At 41.7% G+C, this 22,891-nt stretch overlaps 3 protein-coding genes and 2 long non-coding RNA genes across 5 annotated transcripts; all 5 read left to right on the top strand.

Moving 5' to 3' along the window:
• Positions 1 to 2,166: 2,166 nt before the first annotated feature.
• Positions 2,167 to 4,146, top strand: LOC135944400 (uncharacterized). The gene is made up of 6 exons (XM_065491305.1): positions 2,167 to 2,231; positions 2,928 to 2,983; positions 3,045 to 3,145; positions 3,469 to 3,670; positions 3,732 to 3,854; positions 3,914 to 4,146. The coding sequence occupies exons 1-6, from the start codon at positions 2,171 to 2,173 to the stop codon at positions 4,106 to 4,108; spliced, it is 738 nt and encodes a 245-aa protein (XP_065347377.1). The 5' UTR covers positions 2,167 to 2,170; the 3' UTR covers positions 4,109 to 4,146.
• Positions 4,147 to 6,336: 2,190 nt separating this feature from the next.
• On the top strand, positions 6,337 to 7,272 carry LOC135943894 (baculoviral IAP repeat-containing protein 7-A-like). The gene has a single exon (XM_065490562.1). The coding sequence runs from the start codon at positions 6,337 to 6,339 to the stop codon at positions 7,270 to 7,272; it is 936 nt and encodes a 311-aa protein (XP_065346634.1).
• Positions 7,273 to 7,460: 188 nt separating this feature from the next.
• LOC135941697 (uncharacterized) lies at positions 7,461 to 7,817 on the top strand. The gene is made up of 3 exons (XR_010575003.1): positions 7,461 to 7,541; positions 7,602 to 7,656; positions 7,706 to 7,817. It is a non-coding gene; the product is annotated as an uncharacterized LOC135941697 (long non-coding RNA).
• A 2,242-nt stretch (positions 7,818 to 10,059) lies between these two features.
• LOC135943893 (uncharacterized) lies at positions 10,060 to 11,475 on the top strand. Its single transcript, XM_065490561.1, has 6 exons — positions 10,060 to 10,198; positions 10,247 to 10,485; positions 10,535 to 10,669; positions 10,718 to 10,753; positions 10,806 to 10,923; positions 11,351 to 11,475. The coding sequence occupies exons 1-6, from the start codon at positions 10,123 to 10,125 to the stop codon at positions 11,473 to 11,475; spliced, it is 729 nt and encodes a 242-aa protein (XP_065346633.1). The 5' UTR covers positions 10,060 to 10,122.
• A 10,121-nt stretch (positions 11,476 to 21,596) lies between these two features.
• LOC135944303 (uncharacterized) lies at positions 21,597 to 22,159 on the top strand. Its single transcript, XR_010575306.1, has 4 exons — positions 21,597 to 21,769; positions 21,828 to 21,876; positions 21,930 to 22,048; positions 22,105 to 22,159. It is a non-coding gene; the product is annotated as an uncharacterized LOC135944303 (long non-coding RNA).
• The last annotated feature ends 732 nt before the right edge of the window (positions 22,160 to 22,891 follow it).

Below are 22,891 nucleotides of genomic sequence, written 5' to 3'. Positions count from 1 at the left end.
GGTTTGAAAAAACTGTACCTCATTGATTTCGATCAAAAATCACACAAATCCAAATTGACGTTCAAGGACATTTTTGAGCAGTGCAAAAGCTTGGAGACCCTCCATTTAAGACGTTTGTTTATTGCTGATGACGACGAACCGATTCAATCTTTTGGAAAACTGAAAGAATTATGCTGGAATAACAAGTGCGTAATAATATATTATTTTCACTGATTTCATCGTAATATATTATTTTTCCGTTTGTTATTTGCAGAGACGTGGACTGTCCCATCAACCTAAAAGACATTCTCTGTACGCCGCTTCTGGCAAAGATTCATCTCACAGCCTACAACTTTGATTTTGGCGACAGAGTGTCTCTTTTCAAGCGGGCTAGAAAAGGCGAGATTTGCACTAATGTTAGAGAATTCATGGTTGAAGATCTGACACGTGATGATGGAGCTGTTTGGGATGATTTTTACGAACTGTTTGATGCAATCAACATGAATTTACCAGTACCTATTTTTTCCCACTTAGAAACGTGTAGTTTTCGCCCTCATCGCCCTGATGTTTTCGATTGCAGTTGTGGCCGATTTCATAGTTCAGATTGTAGTTTATTATCACTTGAAACAGCTCAGGTTTAAGATATTCAATAATTGTTAAATATAATATTTTAAAATATTTTTCAGCCTATTATTTTGTATGAAACCTATTGAAACATGGCCGCTGCTCTCAGCAGAGTCGAAGATTTCAACCATCCTTGCTTGAAGTAAGTCGCAAATTATAAAAAGCAAACGGCACTTTCTTTTCTGTAGCAAGGAAAGGGATAGCATTGTCTTTTTTTCTCACGTCCAAAAGTATTAAATTTTATAAATGGGACCACCGACAAAGAGTTATAAGAAAGAGGACATCTTCATAATAATTACGTGTCGCTGTAAGGACGCAGAGGCAGAGGACGACGCCAAACAAAGTCGTTGACCACTTCATGATGTCCACAAGATAGAGACTGTGACATACCGCGCCCCGCCACCTTTTATACCCATCTCAGGACGCACGTGTTCGTTTTCTGTCGTGTGGCATATCAGTTTTTTAATCTAGGTCAAAAGGCACAATTTCCAGCGCTTGCTGTTCTCTGAAAAAGATAACTGAAAAAATAATGATATGTTTGATAAGAAAATAAGGCCATAAAATTCACTATCACACTGGATACGAAGAATACTTGCTGACCTGGAAACGCCGGTGAGTTTCACCGTCGATAGCAACTTCCAGGCAGCGTGTTTTATCTCTGGTGAAAATGCTGCGTGAAAACACGTACGCTGCCCACGGAAGGTGCTATCGCAGGGGACATTCACCTCCGTTTCGCTTTTTAGGTCAGCAATTATTCTTTATCACCTCCAACAAAAAAGAAAATTGAAGAACTCACAAAGCAAAGGGGAGATATGAAGGAAACGACTCAGCAATTAAATACGATATTCTACCTTTTATTTTATTTTTTTTTTTTTTGCTCTTTTTTTATCCCTGTCCGAGGACCGGAGGACCGGGAAGGGCGCGCACTGCACTAGCACGAATGCTGAAACCCGAGTGCCAATAACACCGCGAACGGATAACATGTGCGCACCGGGCCGCACAGGGACGCAGCCCACTCAAGGGCCACTTGCCTCCGCACCGAGGACTGCATTGAAACGCTAGACATTCTTGTCCCGTGAAGCCAAATCACGCATGATGCAAAGGTGCAAAGCAGCAAGTAGCGAGTCGGCGCCGGTGCGCCTCCCAGCCCGTTGAGCAATTTGAGCAATTCGAGTCACTAAACTAACCACTTTTTGCCATCTCTGAAATTGGGTAGCCAGTATTAGATCTCCGAACTGCTCAAATACCTCTCATTGCTTTGACACTCCTGAGAGTGCCTTAACAATGCGAGCCAACGGGCTGGTTTACGTGGAAAATAAAAATTAAAAGCCTCTCTCGGTTGTTCGTTTCCGGTGATAGCGAATTTTGTGGCCTTCTTTTCTTATCAAATACATATCATTATTTTTTCAGTTATCTTTTTCTGAGTACGGCAAGTACTGGAAATTGTGCCTTTTGACCTCGATCAAAAACTGATACGCTGCACGACAGAAAACGAGCACGTGTACTGAAACTGGTATAAAAGCTGGCGGGGCGCGCGGTATGTCACACTCTCTTTCCTGTGGACATCATGAAGTGGTCAACGACTTTGTTCGGCGTCGTCCTCTGCCTCTGCGCCCTTGCAGCGACACGTAATTATAATTATTTTCAAGTCGAACTGTTGGTATCATTATTCAGCCGAATTGAATAATAGTCCATTGAACCGCAGTTAAAGAAAAAGAAAATTTATTGGAACATGATAAGAGAAAAAGATAGTACTTAGCGTAGCAGATTTTGTAATATTAAGAGATTTTTTAGCACAATGGCCACGACTATCGAATATTTTTAAAACATAGAAAAAAGAGTTGCCCTATTGAACAAACACAAAATGCGTTAACACACCCTTTAGGATAATTACTTGTATTCAAAAAGAGAAAAAACTAAACCCCGGTGAGATGTCAGGGTTTTACCTGACGATATTACGATCGCATCCCCCACTCTTCCACTCTTGCTCGCGTGCAATCAGGAGAGCGAATGTCTGTGTGCGATCAGGTTGTGTGCTCGCGAGAGGGAGGCCTTTATTAGTACCTGAGTTTCTCCCTCCGCCCTCCCTTGTGGCTGGGCGCCCGAAAAGTCACGTCATTATACATATCGATGCACAACAATTATATTAATGCAATCGTAATTCGCAATATCATCAGGTAAACCCTGGCACAGCGACAAGTAATTATTTTCAAGTTGTTCCCCCCTTTCTCTCTGAAAGTTCTGAGCCACCGATTCGGATCTCTGAACTGAGACATCATTTTTTTTTAATTATACACAAAATCTTTTTGCTCATCCCTTTGCAGGTGTGCAGGGACAGACAGTGGCAACGGATGCCAACCCTGGCGAATTCCCTTACGTGGTAAGTGATGGGAAATGTCGCTCACCTCGAGGAATCCGTTGAAATTGTGATTTTAACGCAGGTGAATCTTAATTTGCTGGATAAGGCGTACCCGGTAACGGCTCTAGGACTTGTTGTCAGTGGCAGATATCTCCTGACTTGGGATAAAGCATACGTTCAAGGGTAATAAGTTTGTAGATTTTTTTAAAAAATATTTGCTTGCATAAATACTCTGCTACGGCACTGCTCAGAGTGGCGAATTCAATTATTTTTCGTTTTGATAAAAATTTCAAATGGGGCGGATTTTTAACTTGACCTTGAAACACTTACAAAGCAGTCCTTATGCCCGCAGCGTTGCCATTTTCTTCCAAGTTTGTGTTTCCGTAATCCACCTTTGTTAAACCTAAACACACGATATATATATATATATATCTTTTATAGATCTTATCTAATACATATCGATCAAAAACACATCTTCTAAACTTTCACATTACTTTTAATTGCAGAGATGTATCGAAAATGAAAATTATTGATCAGCTGGGCGTGGTTCGCACACCGATCAAGATTGAGAAAATTGTTTCTGACAATTTCGCGTACGTCAAGTTTTGCAAAATATTTAAAGGGGCAAAGTATCCGATGACGGCGTCGCTTTTCAACAATCTCTCATCAAAGGTTAGCGCATCATTGATATTTTTCAACGGCACCTCGGTAAGTGATGTGTATCTATTTGATCGTGGATTTTTAGTTTTTGGGTTTTCTTGAAATTTAGCACGTACTGAAGAAAGTTGCAGCAATGGCATTCGACAACGTAACTTGCGCTTCAAACGAAGGAATAGACGATGCTACTAAAATAATTTGCATGGCGCGGGATACCACCGTGGGATTTTGCAATGTGGGTGAACATTTATTACGTGCAGATTAGATTAATCAGCTGACTTGTATTTTGTGTAGATGCTTACCGACAGTGCGGTGAGCCCGACTTACATGTGGAATTCGATGTTAGCGATCAATGGCCAAGTGCAAGGCGCTAACTTTAACCTCAGATGTGGCACCAATGGTGGCATGATCGGTGTTTTTCTTTTTAAAAACATCGATTACTACCGCAGCGACATACTAAATGAACTCCCCAGTGTTGACATCAAATAAAGCAATCCATCTTGTGTGTTATTGGTATATCGAATCAGATCAAATAAATTGGAACGATAAAATAATAATGCTTGTTTTACTTAGAAAATCAATAAATCCTGAAACGACTGTCAATGTCCAGATTAAGGATCTCGTCAATGCTTGTTCCTCTTTTTATTTTTACGAAGACACTGGCTTGAATTGATAAAAACACTTAACATAAAAAAGTTCAACTACTAAACCATTTGAGATATACTATAAATTAATGTTCTTTTGATTCAAATACGACGAGAGTATAGCATCTTCCAAATAATTTTTTTAATATAATGTCCAACCGCTTAGTTGAACTGAGCAAAACACAGCTCATGACTTTTATGGAGCAGACAAACTGATCAAAATAAATAACCAATGATTGCTGTGATGATCGGATGGTGGACCTGAACCATCATCCCCTTTCTCTCTCTCCCCCGCTCATCCCTGCATTTTGTACTTTTCTGCGGTAATAAACTTGTAGGTATGGAAACAACGACTCATCGCCTCTTTCGTTATTCCGTGTTGTTGTGTTGCAGGGACGACATATGCAACTCGAGACGCGCTGGAACTTCGCAGGTTGCATACCTTAAGCTAAACAGGTTAAAAAATCGGAAAATTACAATATCACGCGTTCGGTTAAAAATTTAATGCGCTTTTTGCGTCAGCGGGTAAAGGGCACATAGCCGACCTTTGAACCTTTGGTCCTTCGGACGCCTGAACGTCGAGAAAATCGCGCCGAAACTATTGTATTATACCTATTATATCCCACTTAAAAACGTTTTCGGTTTTCTTATTTGCCGTTGCCGTTGTAGCCGATGTCGTAGTTCAGAATTAGATTTATTATTATTTGGAAAAGTCCGCCAGGTTTAAGAAACAAAGGATGTAAATTCAATAATGTGTAATAAGATTGTTCAATTTTAAAATATTTTTCGGCCTATTATTTTGTATAAAACCTATTCAAACATGGCTGCTGCTCACAGAATCAGAGATTTTTACCATTGTTGCTTGAAGCAAGTCTCAGAATGTTGCAAATTAAAAAGCAAAATGGAATTTCTTTCCTGTATAGCAAGGAAAGGGATAGGTGTGTTTGTTAGCATTTAAGTGTTTAGTTTTACTCTTCAGACACGTTCTATTTTTTTGCAATGCAGTCCAATTTAAATTTGCTTCTTTTATCAGTTTAGTGTGTCTCTTTCCTCTTTGCAAACAAATCGCGATAATGCAAACGGGCTTCTGACACTCGGCTCCGATTAGCCGGCTTGGGTAGATAAAGCAGGCGCACCCGATGCCTTTCTCTCAACAAAAATCACAGCGCCGGCAGCAAGCGGAGCGCAACCTCAAGCAAAATCGTGAAATAAAAAATCTTCGTTTTTTTCTTCCGATAAAAATGTAAAAATTGCAAATTTCATAGCGCAGTTCAGACTGTGCCTATTTTTATTATTACACGTCCTCGCCTTAACAAACCTGATAATTTATTTCCGTGTTCGAGTTTAAGTGTAAAAAGCTCGCAAGTGGGTGAAGGAGATATATAAGTGTGAGACTTTTTTATCACGTGTGTCTGACTAATTTAAAATTCTTTAGGTAATGAGAGGCTTGTTACATTTCAAAAGAAAACTTTGAGGGGGGAATCACCAATGCTTGCCACGCTTGCGTCTCGCTTATCAATAGCAGGGAGAAAAAGTCTAACACGAAGTAAGCGTGTAAGCATACAGACTTTTAAGTCTACTGACTAAAAATATCGCAACTGGGAGTCATTTATATCTCGCCGACACAAGTGGAAATGTCTGAATACCTGCGACGGGGGTTCCGAAGAGCACCAAATCCCGTGCGGAATGGGACTGGACCTTCTTCCCAGCAAGTGTAAGTTAAATAATTTATTCTACTCTCTTTAAAACTGTTAAATATCACGTTCAAAGCCGAAATACAATTTTTTTCTTTAAGAAATTACACATTAAAATAAAAATAAATCTGTTTTCAGGCAGCAAGTTGAGAATGAAATTAGTTCTGACGGGCCAAGGGTTGCCAACTGGAATCTAGACCTTTCCCTGCACCGGTTCCTCACCTTTCCGCCCTCTTTTCGTCGAGAGTATTCTTGCGAGTTGCTCCACATCCTGGCAGAAGTGGGCATGTACTTCAAGACACAAAATCTGCATTGCAATTTTTGCGAATTCACCATAAGTAGGCAAGACTTCCCTAAATATTTGTCGCGCGGCGCAGAAATGGCCCGATTGGAGATTCTAAAACACCAAGAAAAATTCAACTGCACAATCAGCAGCGGCGATTCGAAGAACGTGCCCTTGGGAAGCGTTTTCAGGACGCCAAACTACGAGTTCGAGGCGTTTCGTCTGTACTCGCTGGTGAAAAAGAGCGACTGGCAGTTTGTCAAGCCGTTTGACCTGGCGAGGAGCGGATTTTACTTCACGGGCGAGGAGGACAAAGTGAGGTGCGTCTTTTGCATGCTGGAAGTCAGGGGCTGGGAGGAAGGAGACACGCCGCACGGGGAACACCTCCGTTGGAACCCCAATTGCCCATTTCTGCGCGACAGCCGAAGCGTCGCTAATGTCCAAATCGGAGAGGAACTCGTTCATCAGGGGCAAATCCGTGAGAATCCATTCACCGAGGCGAACGGAATTGAAAAATACGGACCAAACCTTCACTTCCTGAAGACCAGCAACCTGCTTTTCCTGGACCTGAGCATCAGGAGTTGGTGCGCACCCGTGAACCCTGGTTTCGCAACCCTGAAGAGCCGTATGGACTCGTTCCGGGAGTTTTGGCCGCCGAGTCTCGGGCAGAAAACGGAGGAAATGGCCCGCGCCGGATTTTTCTACACCGGAAGAGGCGACCGCGCCATCTGCTTCCACTGCAACCTGGGCCTCAAGGACTGGCACCTGGGCGACGACCCTTTCGACCAGCACGCCCGCTGGAGACCGACCTGCCAGTTCCTGCCCATGTGCTCTGCACCTGTGGAAAACGCGGGAGCAGGAAAAAGCGGCGATCTTCTCCGGTGTCTAAATTGCAGGAATGCGTCGGTCTCCAAGGTGAACCTGCCCTGCGGACACCTGACCCTCTGCAGCACCTGCACCCAACCTTCTTGCAAAGCGTGCGGAAGGGAAATCGTCGCGGAAATTCAGTTGCAAGGATTTGCTGAATGTTAGTAGAGAAATTCTGGAATTAATAAATATATTCGTGTAATTCCAAACTACTGTTTTCTTGAATAAATTAAATGTGTTAGAAAAATATTTCATACTCGCACAATAGATGGCGGAATGTTGTATCATTCAAAAAGGTTTTCCAATACTACTTGCTAAATGAAAACATGTTCGTCCTGTTTGAAAACAGTTGCTGCTGTCGACAGGTAGCCGCGCAGTTGCGAATGGAATTCAGGCCGCTCGCACGATTTCTCGTCATTTTCATCATCCTCATTGTAAAATATTCTTTGATTTTTCCTCTTTTCTTCGAACTGTCATGAATTTTATTGCTTCAGGTGGTGTATGAAAATGTCGCAAACGCTCAGAGGAGGAAAAATAAACCGATTAAAGGTATAAGATTAACTTTTAAACAAGGTGGGTAAAGATAAAAAATAATCAGGAGGCCGTCGGTACATTGTGAAATGCTGTGGAATTTCAAAATGCATCCCAAAACATCGCAAAGTCAAACCCACTACAGGCCATTTCATAAACATCACTGCAATAAACAAGGCGTGAGTTATGATTTTAAAATGTCGTAAACTTAAATTGTTTGCGTTAAAATGCGAAATGCGAACAGTTTCAGCGGGGAATCCTTGTCGAAACAGGAAACCACGAGCCCTGAGTCACCACAGGAAGCCGCAGAAACGACAAACACGACATTCCCTGCTGCAGGCACTGAGGTTCCCACGCAAACAGGCACGATTCATACTTCAGTACAAAATAAAAGTTTCGAATTAATTTGCCTCTCTTGTGAAGAATCTTCCACGCCTGACGTCCCAGCGACAGGTTGATTTTATTCTTCTTCATATTGCAAAGATGTTTTTTTTTAATTTACTCCACAGATGGGGAATCAACAAAAACTCAGCCTAATTTCGGTTGGTTCATTGAATATTTTTATTAACCCTCGATCGATTTATCGTACACTTGAAGTTGAGCAGTCAACGACAAAATTCGGATTCGTTGAATCTAAGGCGTTTGAGGCAGCTCAGACGACGGGAGCAGGAACATTTATCTCATCACTTTCAAGTGAAAAGACTGTTTCTTCAATCAAAACAACTCCATCCTCGACTGGAACGACGTCTCCCTCGAGTGGAACGGTTTCTACGGCATCAAGTACTTCGACGCTCGCTCCGCCCACCACGAGTCAGGTTGAAAATCACTTCTTGCAGTCCTGCCAATCTTCAAGATGCGGAAAATTCAAACTTCCGCAGGTAGAACAAAGATTTTGCCCACTTCTTTCCTCTGAGTTTTTATAATTATTACAGATTGCTGTGAACAAATCGATTGGTTTGAGGAAATAAAAAGAATTTATTTGAACTATTTATGACGGAATTAATTTCAGGAGTTACTGTGACAGTTGGGGACAGCACTTTTGTCTTCGTCTCGACCGTAATGACGCAAACAGAGGCAGCGCAAAATTGCCTTTCCTTCAACTCGAATCTTGTTTCCTTGCAGGACATTTCGAAACTCAATCTCATCCAGTCGGTCATTTCAAGTAGGTTGAGCGAGATGAGAAGAATTTTCTTGTGTAACTATATGTGACAGGTTTCAAAATCGATTCGATTTGGACATTTGGCTCGAATGAAGGAAACGACTCATGCAGGGCTGACACTTTTCTCCAATTTGCGTGGTGCGGGAAAAATACCGACCTCGATGCGACGATTCAGCAGAAAATTAGCGGAAGAGAGGCGCAAAAAGGGTTGGCTTTTTCAGCAAATTTGTCCCTGACGCCGATTTCCTCCGTCTCGAAGCTTCCGTTCTTATGCGAAGTTGTAATTTTCTTATTTTCCAATTGATTTAAATTTTAAAAATTGGTTTTTCAGGCAAGTGAGGTCTTGTACAAAGACTCTTGCTTGGCTTTGAAGTGCGCCAAAAATGTACTAATTTAAAAAACTTTATGACAAAAATAGAAATTACGGAGTTTATAATTTTCAGTCTTCATTAATGGACGCGAATGGAATTTTGAAAGACCGCGAAAAGTACGGAAAGTGGATCGAAGCCTGTGGGAAGAACTACCTTTTTTCCAAATTCCTCGTAAATTAATTAAAAAATCAAAGTCAAATTATTTAATTAAGAATTTCCAGGGCACGTGGGAGCAAAGCGCGCAGTTTTGCTGCAATTTGGGTCTTTTTCCTTTGTGGTTCGGCTCGGCGTCCGAGTTTGAGTGCTTTTCGGGGCTGAGCAAAGCCAACTGGAACTACTGGACGGCGGGCCGCGCCATGGGCGGCTGGGGCAGGTGGGCGTGGTGCATTCCCGGGCCGCGTCCCCTCGCCGACGCGCTGGCCTGGGCGAGCGGCCAGCCGGACCACGCCAACCCCCAGGAGCTCTGCCTCCACCTGCAAATCGACAGAAATAACAAATCGGGATCGCTCCTCACGGACAGAAACTGCAGCCACAAATACGTCATCGCCTGCCAGGTTGAAAATTAATTACGTTTGGAATGAATTTAATATAAAAATAATTAATAGGGCGACGTTGTAGTTAACAATCAGTGCAAGCCGAAGTGCCCGACCAATTGCAAGAGAAACGTAACAATTTTATTCAGAGCAAAATTTTAATAAATCAATTTTAGTCAACCCTATTTAGCAATTCAATAATTAAGGGTATAAAATAGATAAAAACAAATTTAACTCTAAATGAAAGAAATATTTTAATTTTCAGATCTTTTTGTACATGGCTCCTGGAACTCTGCATGCGGAAAAGAATATTTATTCTCGAAACAATCAGTATAAATTATTAGTTTCATGTTCATATTTTTATTAATTAAATTAAAAGTTGAATTGGCTTGACGCTTGGAACTACTGCTGCTCAGTCGGGATGAAATTGGCTTCGGTTTCGGACTACGATGAACTGCGCTGCCTCTCGAAAATGGTCAATCGATACCCTGCAGCAGGTGCAAATCACGCCTATTAATAATTTTAATTATTTAACAATTTAAAAGTGTACCCGCATCAAACAAACCGTGACTTCTGGACTTCTGGCTCGAATCTGGACTGCGCCGGGCCTCATTTTTGGTGCTCGGAAGGCGAAAAATGGCGTCAGGATGATTTTCCAGGCGAAAACTGGAAGGGAGGACGGCCGCCATCGCAAGTGGCCGGCAACTGCATTTTCATCAACCTGTCAAACAGCTCCATTCTTGGAGCCGAACTCTGTTCTGTTGAAAAACAATTTCTCTGCGAGGTATTTTATTATTCTTGCATTTAAATATTCTAAATTTCAGTGGATTTAGGTCTTGGGAAATGAAAACAAATCGATGCGGATCAAGGAAACTTGCAAGGAACTTTGGGACGTCAGCGACCAGGAAATCGATGATCAAATTTTGAACGCGTCCGCCCTCCAAGCGCCGAGCAAAAGGAATTTGATGGTGCGCCCGTTTTATTAAAATAAAAATTTAAATCTAAAAATATTTCAGTGCTACATCCGATGCTGCGGCGTTCGGGGCGAAGTCGTAAAAATTGCATTTTATCGGCATTTTGGAAATTTAAAACAAATGCGCATAGATTAAGTACGGACAGCTGATGACCGAGCTTATAATTCGCAACCTTGAGGACCTGACTGTCGACGACCCAGCCCTGATGCAGTCCTCCTTCGACGGACTCGACAAATGCACTTCAATTCGTAATTAAAATTTATTAAACAATTTAAAGACCGACTTTGACAAAGTCTCTGAGCTCACCAATCGATTCCTGAGGATCGTATTAGGTAAATTAATGTTTTTAGCGACCAAAAAGTGCTTCGCGACGTGCGAACGTTTTTTCCCGCCAAAACAATGTGAATGCGAGATGTGCGCATGCGTGAGACCTGGCTGCATCTGAAAAAGAAGTCATTCGAACAGGCGGTCTCTCGGCAAAAGTGCTCAAATCAGCTCTGACGCATGCGCAGTTCTCTCATTCATATTGTTTTGGCGGGAAAAAACGTTCGCCCGTTGTTTTGGACTTTTTAGTCGCAAAAAATATCAAGTATAACTAATTCAACCCTCGGGAATCGATTGGTGGGCACAGAAACCTCGTCAAAGACAGTATTTTAAGTCTTTCCTCTGTTTAAGGCCACGACGACGAGTGCAAAATGTTCTCCGAATCGTATTACTGCGGCAAAAGGACGGATCCAACCCTGACAACGGCCCTCCTGGACGCCAACAAAGGAGGATCAACCGTGGGTTTATTTAAATAAATTAGTTCACATGTTGTTTGATTAACAAAACCAACAGATCATCCCATCGCCGACGGGAAACATCAACACCAAGTACCGCACGTGTCCTGATTACGGTCCTTGCATTTCAGACGTGATTTTTGCTTTCGTATAATCTTAAAAAATAATTTAAAACGTTATTTTCCAGCCTGCTGCTGTGAACCAGTTGAAAACAACGGGGAGTTGTAAATATCTCTTTGTTTTTATAAAATATTATATTCTAAAAAAAATATTAATCAGGGTCTGGCGGCAAAACAGTCAATACGTCAACAGGGAACAAATACTACCTGAAATATGTGGCCAAAATGGTATGCAAATGTTGAAAAAGTCTTGTTGAGTCTAATGATTTGTTCATTTTTTTTTTCTTATAGGCCTTGAGTTTAATGCACATTGAATGCTGCAAAATCGGATCACACCTGGCCATATTCAACACTTTGGACGACTTCAACGCGCTGCTCAAAGAAATCACAAACCGTAAGAAGCAATTAAAATACGAAAACTTTTCTAGCGGCGAATGCAAATGACAAATTCCCGAAATGTTTTGAATTTCTTTGTTTGAGCAGCGTCGCAGATCGCAGCGTGGATGAGTTTGGGACCAACGTTCGACAACGGCGACGGCACCGACACCTGGTGTCAAAACTGGCAACCAATGCCTACCGGAATGATCACGAACATCAACAAGTACTACCGGACCATAAAAGCACCAAACACCATTTTCATGAACGGAGAAGGCCTCAAGATTGAAGCTGGCGTGAAAACGGGAAACATTTTCTGCGGTCCTCTTCCCTTCTGATTGAGAAATCTGCAAAAAATACATAAATTTCTATTTTATTTGGTCTGTTAATCTAAAATACAAAAGAAATTGAATAAAATATGATCGAGAAGCAATTATTAAATTGGAAATATGTGCGTCACTCTATTATTTCGTGCGCAGAGAAGCTGAAATTTGGGTTTTGGTTTCTGGTGAATCAACGGCGCGCGCGCTCGTCCTGTTTGGCAACAGCCGCTGTCGACGGCAAACCTCCCGAAAATGAAAATTGCACGGGCCACTCTTATCATTTACCACAAATTTTACTGTCATCGATGCTGTCAATTTATTTGCCCATTTTAATTAAAGGCCATTAAATTTTCTCTTCAGATTTGTTTCATTAAAACGCCGCAATTGCTCAGAAGAGGAAAATAGAATTAAATTTTTACCATCGGGGTCCGGATTGCGATCTGTGTTGAAGCTGCGCAGTAAACTTGTGCGCATCTTAAGCATGCGCAGTGCGTTCAGATCGCATCTAAATCTCACAGGGAGTCTGAAAATCATCACTGCGCATGCGTGACACAAATCAAAACCTTCTGCGCAGTCGTAATTCCCAACGGGGGCCGGGTTGCGACCTGTGCGTTCGTTCTCGCCAGTCAGAAGTCAAAATGGCGTCGAAATAATGCAGGCCAATCAGAAGACAGTCCAGCGGCCAATCAGATACGTCGAAAAAGAGGCGTGCCGACCTAATAATAATTTTACCACGTATTTTGTTAAATTTCCATCAGCCTCATGTGCCATCCAACGGTCGATTCACCAATCACCGGGCCAATCAGCTGTTAGCAAAGAAAAAACAAGAAAATATTAATTGTGCTGAAAGAATAATTGAATGTCCAGGCTTGAAAAGACGAAAAATGAGTTTAAAATTTATATGAAACGTAAAAACTAGTTATTAACAATAAAATTTTGGGTGGACGCTGAAAAACATCCGTTGTTCGCATGAGTTTCATTTCCGCTGTTTCGGCTTGCTGGAGCACACTTTTCGGCCTAACAGCGCCCGTGCCACACGTATTTTTCACGTTTAAATTACCAGAAAATATTTTAATGTCAATTTGCAGCAGCTTTTTAAAGAAGAATATGTTGCCCTTTCACTTCTTTGCTTTATTGCTGGCACTCTCAAGCTCATTAATTGTGATATTGAGTCATTTTCTGTGCCATCAATCCTAATTTATTCGTTTTCCAGACCGATTCAGAAGCTAAACGTTTAGTTATTAAAGTGAAATACGGTAAGAATTTGAAATAAATTAAAAGTAGGAGTAGCCTATGGTCTCTTTGCAGTGCGAAAGACTCCAGCTCGCAGGATTTTCATCAAGAAATGCTGCTCGAGTTACAATCGCTGCAACTCAACGACCACTGCCTCGCCCACTCCACCAAAAACCCACGTAAAATTAATCCATTAATTCAAAAATCATTTCAATCCATTTTTCAAGAAGAGGACAACATCTGCGATTAGAACCACCGTTTCGGAGCAGGAGACTTGTAAATTTTAAAATTTCATATAATACGAGTACAGAGCCCGTAATTTACTGATCTTAAAGCTCTACCGCCCGCCACGGAGGAAACAATTCTTCAGACAACACTGTCCGAATTCAAGACCACTTTTTCCGAATCCGAACCGACGCAAACAATGGAAATTCAAAGCCCATCAACTGTTACCACCACAGGCCCACCAACAGCAATCGCTGAAACGACCAAAGTTGGGACCACAACTCCGGAAGTGACGTCAACCAGCACAGTGGCTACAACAACAGAGGGGCCATCAAGCACAGCTACAACACCGACAACTACTACTAACGGAACCAGCACAATCCTCACTTTAACGGCAGCCTCTACAACGGTGAAAACTACAGCGGCAGAAACGACAGTCACAACTACCCCCACCACAACAACTACGACAACTACCACCACTACAACTACCCCCACTACAACAACATCTACAACTTCAACAACTACCCCCACCACAACAACTACGACAACTACCACCACTACAACAACTACTCCCACCACAACAACTACGACAACTACCACCACTACAACAACTACCCCCACCACAACAACTACGACAACGACAACCACTACAACAACTACGACGACCACGACTCTGCCACCATGTCTGAAATACTCATGTGTGACTCAGGTAGGAAGCCCGGAAATTGCTACGGCGCATTTTATTTTTATTTATTTTTTGCAGCCCTCGTTGTTGGACGCAAATGGCTACATTAATAGTACGAGATTCCTCTTTTTATTTTTAATTCTATTTTATTTTGTATTAGCATCAGTTGGTGCGGCTGTTGGGGGATCTTTTCGATTTTCGTGCGGTAACATGTACTTTTTCAGCGATACATCGGTAAGAAATGAATTCTTATGCAGTAGAACCTAAAATAAAAATTAAAACAAAGGCCGACTGGGCTGGAGCAGCGTCGCAATGCTGCGCTCGAAACATGAAGCTGGTGAGCTTTGAAGCCTCGGATGAATATTTGTGCTTCTCCAAAATGCTCACTGGTACGCATTACAATTAAAATATTAGTCATCAAAACTATAAAATGGCGAGTTTTACAAATGTCAGTGCCAAACTACGGCATAGGAGGCGCCTTTTGGACAGCGGCAAGCAACAAAATCACCGGTTCCTACATTTGGTGCACGGCCAGCCCGGCTCAAAGTGTTTCCGGACTAAAATTTTTTCCCGGCGAGCCCAACAATTCTGGAGGAAGAGAGAACTGCTTTGAGATGGTCGTGGGAGGAGGCACACCCCCGAATAACCTTCTCATTAACGACCGTCCTTGTCTCAATGATTTCTACGCCAGATTCGTTTGCGAGGTACAAAAGAGGATCGAAATTGAACGGTCTTTTTATTATAAGTTTAAATTCTAGACGGCTGCTTTGGGATGTCCGTTTCCTCAATGTCCGACGGTGCCGTGCCAAACGGAAGCTGCCAAACTCAGCAATTCACAAAACTGGCAAAGTTCGATAGTCTCCGCTCTTATTATTATTTTTGTTAATTATAATCATCATAATCTCATAGGCAACTCTGACGGCGTGTTCAGGCCGGCTTGCGGGCGTCAGTATTTCATTTCCAAGGTGGCAAAGACCTGGGCCGACGCGCAAACAGAATGCTGCAAATACGGAATGAAACTGTTGAGCATCGAGTCGTTTCAAGAACTTGTATGTCTGGCGGCCATGAATAAAAGTAAATTGAATTTGAATGATGGAGAGAAATCCCTAATCTCGATTGGAAAGTCCAATTCCGGGACACCAGCAACACTTTCTGGACTTCTGGCACCAACCAGGGCTTCGGCTGCGAATTTACATACGGATTTTGCGGCTCGAGGACGTTGCTGTACCAAAATTTTTCAAACTGGCGGCCAGGAATGCCCGACAATCCGCTAACAGAGCAATGTTTGGAGATAAAACTCGATTTCGATCCGAAACTGATTAACATCAATGACTTACCGTGCAGAGAAACGCGATTATTTATTTGCGAGGTGAGATAGTTCAACTTCATAATCTACTCGAGGTTAATTTCTTTACGAAAAATAGGGAAATCAAACGGATTGCTCACCTACCTGCCCGGCCAAATCGTCATGCGTCAAACAAGTATGTTCTTTTTAAAGTTTCTCATTCCAGTACTAACTTCTGTCAAAAGGATTCTCTTTTCAACGCCAAAGGGGAACTGCTCAGTAAAGAATCAGTTAAAATAAATTTCTTTTATTACTAGAATTATTCTGCAGACGCTTTTAGTTACGGACGATGGGCGGTCGGCACGGATAAAAACTATCTTTATTCCACCGTTCGAGGGGTTTCACTGTTTTAAATCAAATTTTCAACCTAAAAATTTATAATTTGTGAAAAAGCTCCCGTGGGCAACAGCCTACAACACGTGCTGCTCGATCGGAATGGACTTGCTTTCGTTGGCGAATGACCAGGAAATGCAGAACGTCTTCAAGCTGAACAATGACAATAGTATAATTATAATATGAGAACTGCTAAAAAATTTACTCATTTTCCGCGAAGGTTTGTTGAGGTACAACACCGAGTTTTGGACGAGTGGGACGCAGTTGGGCTGCAACTTTCGCTACACCTACTGCTCCACGGGCACCACTTTCTTCTGGAACGACACCAAATGGTGAGAATTTAATAAAATCTTGCCAAATAAATATACCGGAGAGTGGCTTACAGGACCAATAACCAGCCGGACAATTTAAACGAGCAGCAGTGGTGCGTTTTTTCGCGTATCGTGCCGGCAGGTACGTACAGCCTGAGTGCAGCCTATCTCGACGACGCCCCTTGCACCGATTCTCGTCATTTCATTTGCCAGGTATTAAAAATTCTTATATCCGCGGCGATGCATAAATTAATTATGTTTCTTATTGTTAGATGCCAGTCAAGCCGTGTAACTCGGTCCCCTGCTACGACTACAACTGCACTGTTAACGTATTTAAAACAATAATTTGACTTAACGACCATCTTTGGCAACGTGTCTGAGCACACCAATCGATTTCTGAGGGTCGAATTAGGTAAAATGGATGTTTTTTCCGTTAAAAAAGTTCAGCGAGATGTGCGAACTTTTTTCCCGCCAAAACAAAATGAATGCGAGAAGTGCGCATGCGTGAGTGCTGGTTTGAGCACTGTACGAATGATTTCCTTGTCACATCCAGTCAGCTCTCATGCATGCGCACTTCTTGCATTCATATTGTTTTGGCGGGAAAAAAGGTTCATTGGCGTCGCGCTCGACTTTTTGGTCGGAAAAATATCCATTTTACCTAATTCGACACTCAGGAATCGATTGGTGGGCTCAGAAACTTCGTCAAAGACAGTATTGACTTTCAAAATACTTGTTCCGCAGCCAGCTAAGGTTGCCGAAGTGACAGCAATGACAGGTTTTGACCAGGAATAAAAATTAAATAAACCCAATTAATTCGAAACAGGCCCCAGTGGACAGTACCAAACATTTTGCGGCCGAAAATACTTCTTACACAAAGACTCGGTTAATTCAAATCAATAATCTCACGGAGGACTATTTTACCGATCAAATAATTTTCAGAAATCTTACAAAGACGCGTATTACGAGTGCTGCTCGTTCGGAATGAAACTCGTTTCCGTTGAGACGGATGCAGAACGAGTTTGCATTCACAACGGCTTCAAATGTGACATGTTTAAAAATAGAGCCATCATCCCTCTAACAATAATTACAGCTGCTGGCTGGCCTTTCGGTTACATCTGGACGTCAGGCACGGATAACGGAATCGGGTGCGTCAACAAATTCGGCTGGTGCCCTGACGGCACGTTGGTAGGCAGCGACCTTCGTTGGGGAACAGCTCAACCTGATTCGCCCTACGGTGAAAACTGCATCAACATGGTCATGAGCGGCGGCGATGCCTCGGCCACCATCTTCAATGACTTATCTTGTGACATGGCAACCCGGTTTCTCTGCGAAGTAACGATTGATTTTTATAAATGAAATATGTTAATAGATAATTAATAATTCCAGCAGGCAGCGTGAACTTGAAGATGATTTTGATTTTTCAATTTTGTGAAACTAAATCTTTAATATTGAAGTAAAATAAAATAGCTATAGGGCACATTAAAAACTCGTTTCATTCCAATGCACTTACTATCCCATCATGGTGTAATTTGTCAAAATAAAATGCGGGCTTGACATGATAATCACCGGACACCACGTCCGTTCAGTGCGCGCTGCACGAGTTCGGCTTAACTTTGCTCAAAAACAGTCGGCAACTGAAACATATCAGCTGCAGCCTGCAGGCAGTCGACACCCTCAATCCAATATTTTCCAAAAGGTCGTGAGTTACATAGGGATGAGGTATGAGATGTTTTAAATTAATATGTTAATACACAGGTTCTACGGAAATGAGAAAACGATGCATGCTTTGGAACTTACAATTAGTTGTAGCCACGATTTTGGTGCTCTCCTTCTCAGATGTGAATCGCTTTGATTTTTCTCTCTTTGAACATGAATACATATACGCTTTCTTTTTATAGGCCGTAAGATCCGGCAATCGTAAAACAATACGAATAGAAATTGGTATTAAATATAGAATTATATAGAATACAAATGGTTTATACCGAGTTGTTTTGCAGTGCGTGTCACTGCACACCGCAGGGTCTACATCCAAAAGTGCTGCGCGAGAAGCAGAAATCAATGCAACGTGACCAAGACGACAAAAGCTATGCAAACCAGCTCAAAATCATCTGCTGTAAGCCAATACTCACAAACCTAGAGGTCAAAATTAATTAAAAAAATAAATAAATAAAAGAAAATTGCATTCAAAACCACGCTTGCAAGCACTTTGAGCATCCTGGATGAAGGTAAATTCGTAATTATATTATGAGTCACCTGAGTTTTGCGTTTCAGAGATGACGATAGAGACCACTTTGTCCGAAATGACTACAGCAACGGAACCTCCCACTAGCACTCCTGTTGCAACATCAACAGACACGTCCTCAACAACCACAACCACTATAACTCCAACCTCAACTTCATCTTCAACCGATACACAAACAACCATGATGACCACGACTTCAACTTCAACACCAACCTCCCTTTTAACTCCAGCCTTTACTTCACTATCAACTTCAACTTCAACCATAACACAACCAACCTCAACTCAACGCTCAACCGATACCCAAACAACCACAACAACAACCATGATGTCCATGACTTCCACCTCAACTCCAACCTTACCTTTAACTTCAGCCTTTACTTCATTCCCAACCTCAACTTCAACCAGAACACAACCAACGACAACTCAAAGCTCAACCGATTCCCAAACAACCACAATAACAACAACCATGATGAGCACGACTTCAACCTCAACTCTAGCCTCTTCTTTAACTCCAGCTCTAACTTCAATTTCATCCTCATCTTCAACCGATACACAAACAACTACAACAATGATTTCAACCTCAACTGCAACCTCATCAGCAATTCCAGCGTCAACTTCATCTTCGACAGATATACAAATCACCACAACTACAACCACGACGACCATGACATCAACCTCAACTCCAGCCCCAACTACAACCATGACTTTAAAAACAACTACAATAAGAACCAAAACAACAACGCCTCCATGCCTTCCACACACGTGTGTGACACAGGTAACCTCTTCAATATACCGCTTCATGAATTGTTTTGGAGTAGAAATAATCTCCACAGCCTTCCTTACTTGATGCTAGCAACAACCTAAACAGTATATCATATTTTACATAAAAAAAAACTATAGATTTAATTCTCATCTATGTAAACAGCATCTGTCGGAGCCACTATTGGAGGAGTCTTGCGATTCGCCTGTGACAACATGTACTTTTTTAGTGACGTTATAGTAACTTAAAAAACATGCAAAAGAACAAACCAATTCACCAAATATGTACAGACGGAATGGGCAGTAGCAGCTTCTCAATGCTGCGCGCGGAACATGAAACTGGTGACCTTTGAAACCACGGCAGAATATCTGTGCTTCTCCAAAATGCTCACTAGTAATTATTATAAATTGACAGAGAAACCAGAATTGAGAAAAAAATTTCAGTTCCGAATTACGGTTTGAACGACACCTGGTGGACAGCGGCGAGCAACATCCGCACGAGCGGCCAGTTCATTTGGTGCATGGACCAGCCGGTGATCAACGTCACGTCCAACCTTATATTCAGGCCAGGCAATCCCGACAATTGGCAAAATAACGAGCACTGCCTGCACATGATGGCGGGCCCAGGCACGCCTCCCTACAACCTGCTGATGAACGACGTGCCCTGCGATGCTTCCTATCAAATCAAATACGTTTGCGAGGTACACCTGACGACCTGATTCCATGCACCATTCCAAATTAATTTTAAAACGTAGACCAAAGCTGTCGGATGCGCATTTCCAGAATGTCCGACGATGCCGTGCCAAATCAACAATTCACTGAATTGGCAAAGTTTGATTGCATCCTTTCTTCAAATTATTTTGAAAACTTAATGAAATAATCACAGGTAGCTCAGAGGGCGTGTTCAAATTGGCTTGCGGGCGTCAGTACTTGATTTCTAACGTCTCCAAGACTTGGAACGACGCTCAAACCGAATGCTGCAAGTACGGAATGCAATTGTTGAGCGTCGAATCGTTCCAAGAACTATCCTGTTTAGCGGCCATGAACAAGGGTTCGATAAAGCAACACTTGAGTTGCTAATATTTAATTATTAGTTGAGTTCAAGGACAGGAGCAATTTTTACTGGACGTCCGGCACCAACCAGGGTGTCGGCTGCGAGTTCACCTACGGATTTTGCGGATCAAGAAGCCTGCTTTACCAAAATTTCTCAAACTGGCAGCCAACGACGCCTAATAACCCGTTGACGGAGCGTTGCTTGGAGATGAAAATGGAATTTGACCCGAACCTGATGGTTTTTAATGACCTAGGCTGTGCACAGACACGAAAATTCATCTGCGAGGTAATTATTGACATTTTTTAAATTAATAATTAATAAAAAAAAGTAATTTTGCAGCAACCGTAGTTAATTTGAAGACAACTGGATGAAATTAGTGATAAAATTACAATTTGCTTTATTGATTATTCTCTTTGTATGTGTTTCAAAATAAATGGTCTGATCCTGATGACATTTTTGGAGACATTAAAAATATGAGATATTTTTTTCAAATTGAAATCCGTCTTGGAATGCACCAAATCCCGACTCAAAGCATAATCTTTGGCTGCTGGCAAGTGTTCAAATGAACCAAGGACCTTTAAAAGCGCCGCTAATTGATGCAAATAATATAATTTCAATCACTCACCACCCTGGCTTTCCTGGAATTTCGGCTCCAAAGACCAAATCCTCATCCTTCGCCGCTGAAAACATGAAGTATTGTTACTTTATTGAACATTTTTAAGGGATTTTTAATGAAAATTATGTTAAGCATAAAATAAAAATATTTTTGCCAAATTGGAGTATAATCAACAATGTCTCTGATTCTTTTTAAATAAATAATTTAACAGCTGATTTTAGAAAATTGCAGCATTTTTATATCAATTTCTGTTCACACGTTATAGCAGAACTAGAAAATGTGGAGCGAGCAAATAGTTGACGTCAATGAGAGTGTTTGACGTCACATCCACACAATATTCTTTATACAGCATGAATATCTGAAATGAAGCTGCAGTATGTTCGAGAAATAATTTTCCCATAGCAGGGCACAGGATGTAAAGAGCGACATCCGGAGTTGGCACACACCGCAACGTCATTCCCACTGCCTCCCCGGTCGTTACTTGGAAAGTTTCGATCATTTGCAGCCTGACAGCCTGTCGAAATATGTTATTTTCAAAATAATATAGGTACTATTTTTCCAATAAGATAGGTGAGTGTAGGAGTGACATTTAAATTGCACAAATCACTGTGTTGATTAATCATTTTCAAGTTGAAAGGAATATTATGCAGTGGAATTCAATGCTTGCCGCATTTCTGGCGCTCATCTCCATTGTTGTAAATAAATTATTTTGTGCCTTAAATAAGATGATGCAAAATCTTCTTAAACTTTCAGACTGTAACAGCTGCTGTTCGTCGCAATAATGTAATACGAATCAAATTTGGTTGGTTCAAGGTTTAAATTTTTCTCCGAATTTAATTAGGTGTATTTCTGCAGTGCATCGTACAAATTTAGCTCGCCGGATCAGCATCAAAAAGTGCTGCTCGAAATTCCCTCGTTCCTGCAATGTAACAACCACAACCATGGAAACCACCTCTAAACCGGACACTAATAACGTACGTGGAATATCATATCGAAATTTCCTTTCTGTACTAAAATTCGTGGCTTTTAGAAAAAGACAACAAAGCTAACTGGAATTGCGGCCACTGCGTCCTCTGCCCCGAAAAGTGAGGAAAATCATTAAAAAAAGGACATTTCACAATTATATATAAATATAGTGACTTCAAGAGGCGCAACGGACGAAAATGCACAGCCAGACAACACGATCGGCATTGGCAACCCGATTGCTGATTCTACGAGCGTTTCAGACCTACAAGAAATTCTGACAGACACTTCTATTAGCAGTGGAGACAAAACGACAACTCTGGGAACAACAACAAACTCGATACCAGCGTCAAGCAATGCGGATTCACTAGCATCAACTACAACAGCAACCAACTTAGATGCTCCAACAACAACATTCTCAGACGCTCCAACAACAACATTATCAGATGCTACAGCAAGAACTACAACAATTCTTTTGTCAGGTTCACGGCCAACAGGATCAACTTCAACACAAATTGTCACTACAGCATTAGATGCTACAACAACAACTATCAAAGATGCTACAGCAACAACTACAACAATTCTTTTGTCGGGTGCACCAACAACAGCATCAATATCTTCAACCCCGATTGTTACTACAGCATTAGGTGCTTCAACATCAACCACCAATACGATACCAACTACCCCAACAACTACAACTATTCCAGGAACCTTGTCAACAACTACAACTTCAAATTCTTCAACCACATCTACAACAAAGCCCTTATGCTTGAATAACGCGTGTGATACACAGGTAAGCACTTGAAAAACCAGCGAAAAAACGAACTTGACGAGATGATTTAAATGGTTTATTC

The sequence above is a fragment of the Cloeon dipterum genome, chromosome 4 (genome assembly GCF_949628265.1).
Source record: "Cloeon dipterum chromosome 4, ieCloDipt1.1, whole genome shotgun sequence".
Lineage (NCBI taxonomy): Eukaryota > Metazoa > Arthropoda > Insecta > Ephemeroptera > Baetidae > Cloeon > Cloeon dipterum.
Note: the sequence above shows the minus strand (reverse complement) of the source record. Positions and strands in the feature narration are given on the sequence as shown.

What these genes read in the sequence shown, in the direction of transcription:
- LOC135943893 (XM_065490561.1), top strand. Translation starts at nt 10,123, where the DNA reads ATGAAATTGGCTTCGGTTTCGGACTACGATGAACTGCGCTGCCTCTCG. An exon ending in CGAGCAAAAGGAATTTGATG is followed by an intron (nt 10,670 to 10,717) that starts GTGCGCCCGTTT and finishes AAAATATTTCAG; the next exon opens with TGCTACATCCGATGCTGCGG. An exon ending in CGACAAATGCACTTCAATTC is followed by an intron (nt 10,924 to 11,350) that starts GTAATTAAAATT and finishes CCTCTGTTTAAG; the next exon opens with GCCACGACGACGAGTGCAAA.
- LOC135943894 (XM_065490562.1), top strand. Translation starts at nt 6,337, where the DNA reads ATGGCCCGATTGGAGATTCTAAAACACCAAGAAAAATTCAACTGCACA.
- LOC135944400 (XM_065491305.1), top strand. Translation starts at nt 2,171, where the DNA reads ATGAAGTGGTCAACGACTTTGTTCGGCGTCGTCCTCTGCCTCTGCGCC. An exon ending in CTGGCGAATTCCCTTACGTG is followed by an intron (nt 2,984 to 3,044) that starts GTAAGTGATGGG and finishes ATTTTAACGCAG; the next exon opens with GTGAATCTTAATTTGCTGGA. An exon ending in GATAAAGCATACGTTCAAGG is followed by an intron (nt 3,146 to 3,468) that starts GTAATAAGTTTG and finishes TTTTAATTGCAG; the next exon opens with AGATGTATCGAAAATGAAAA.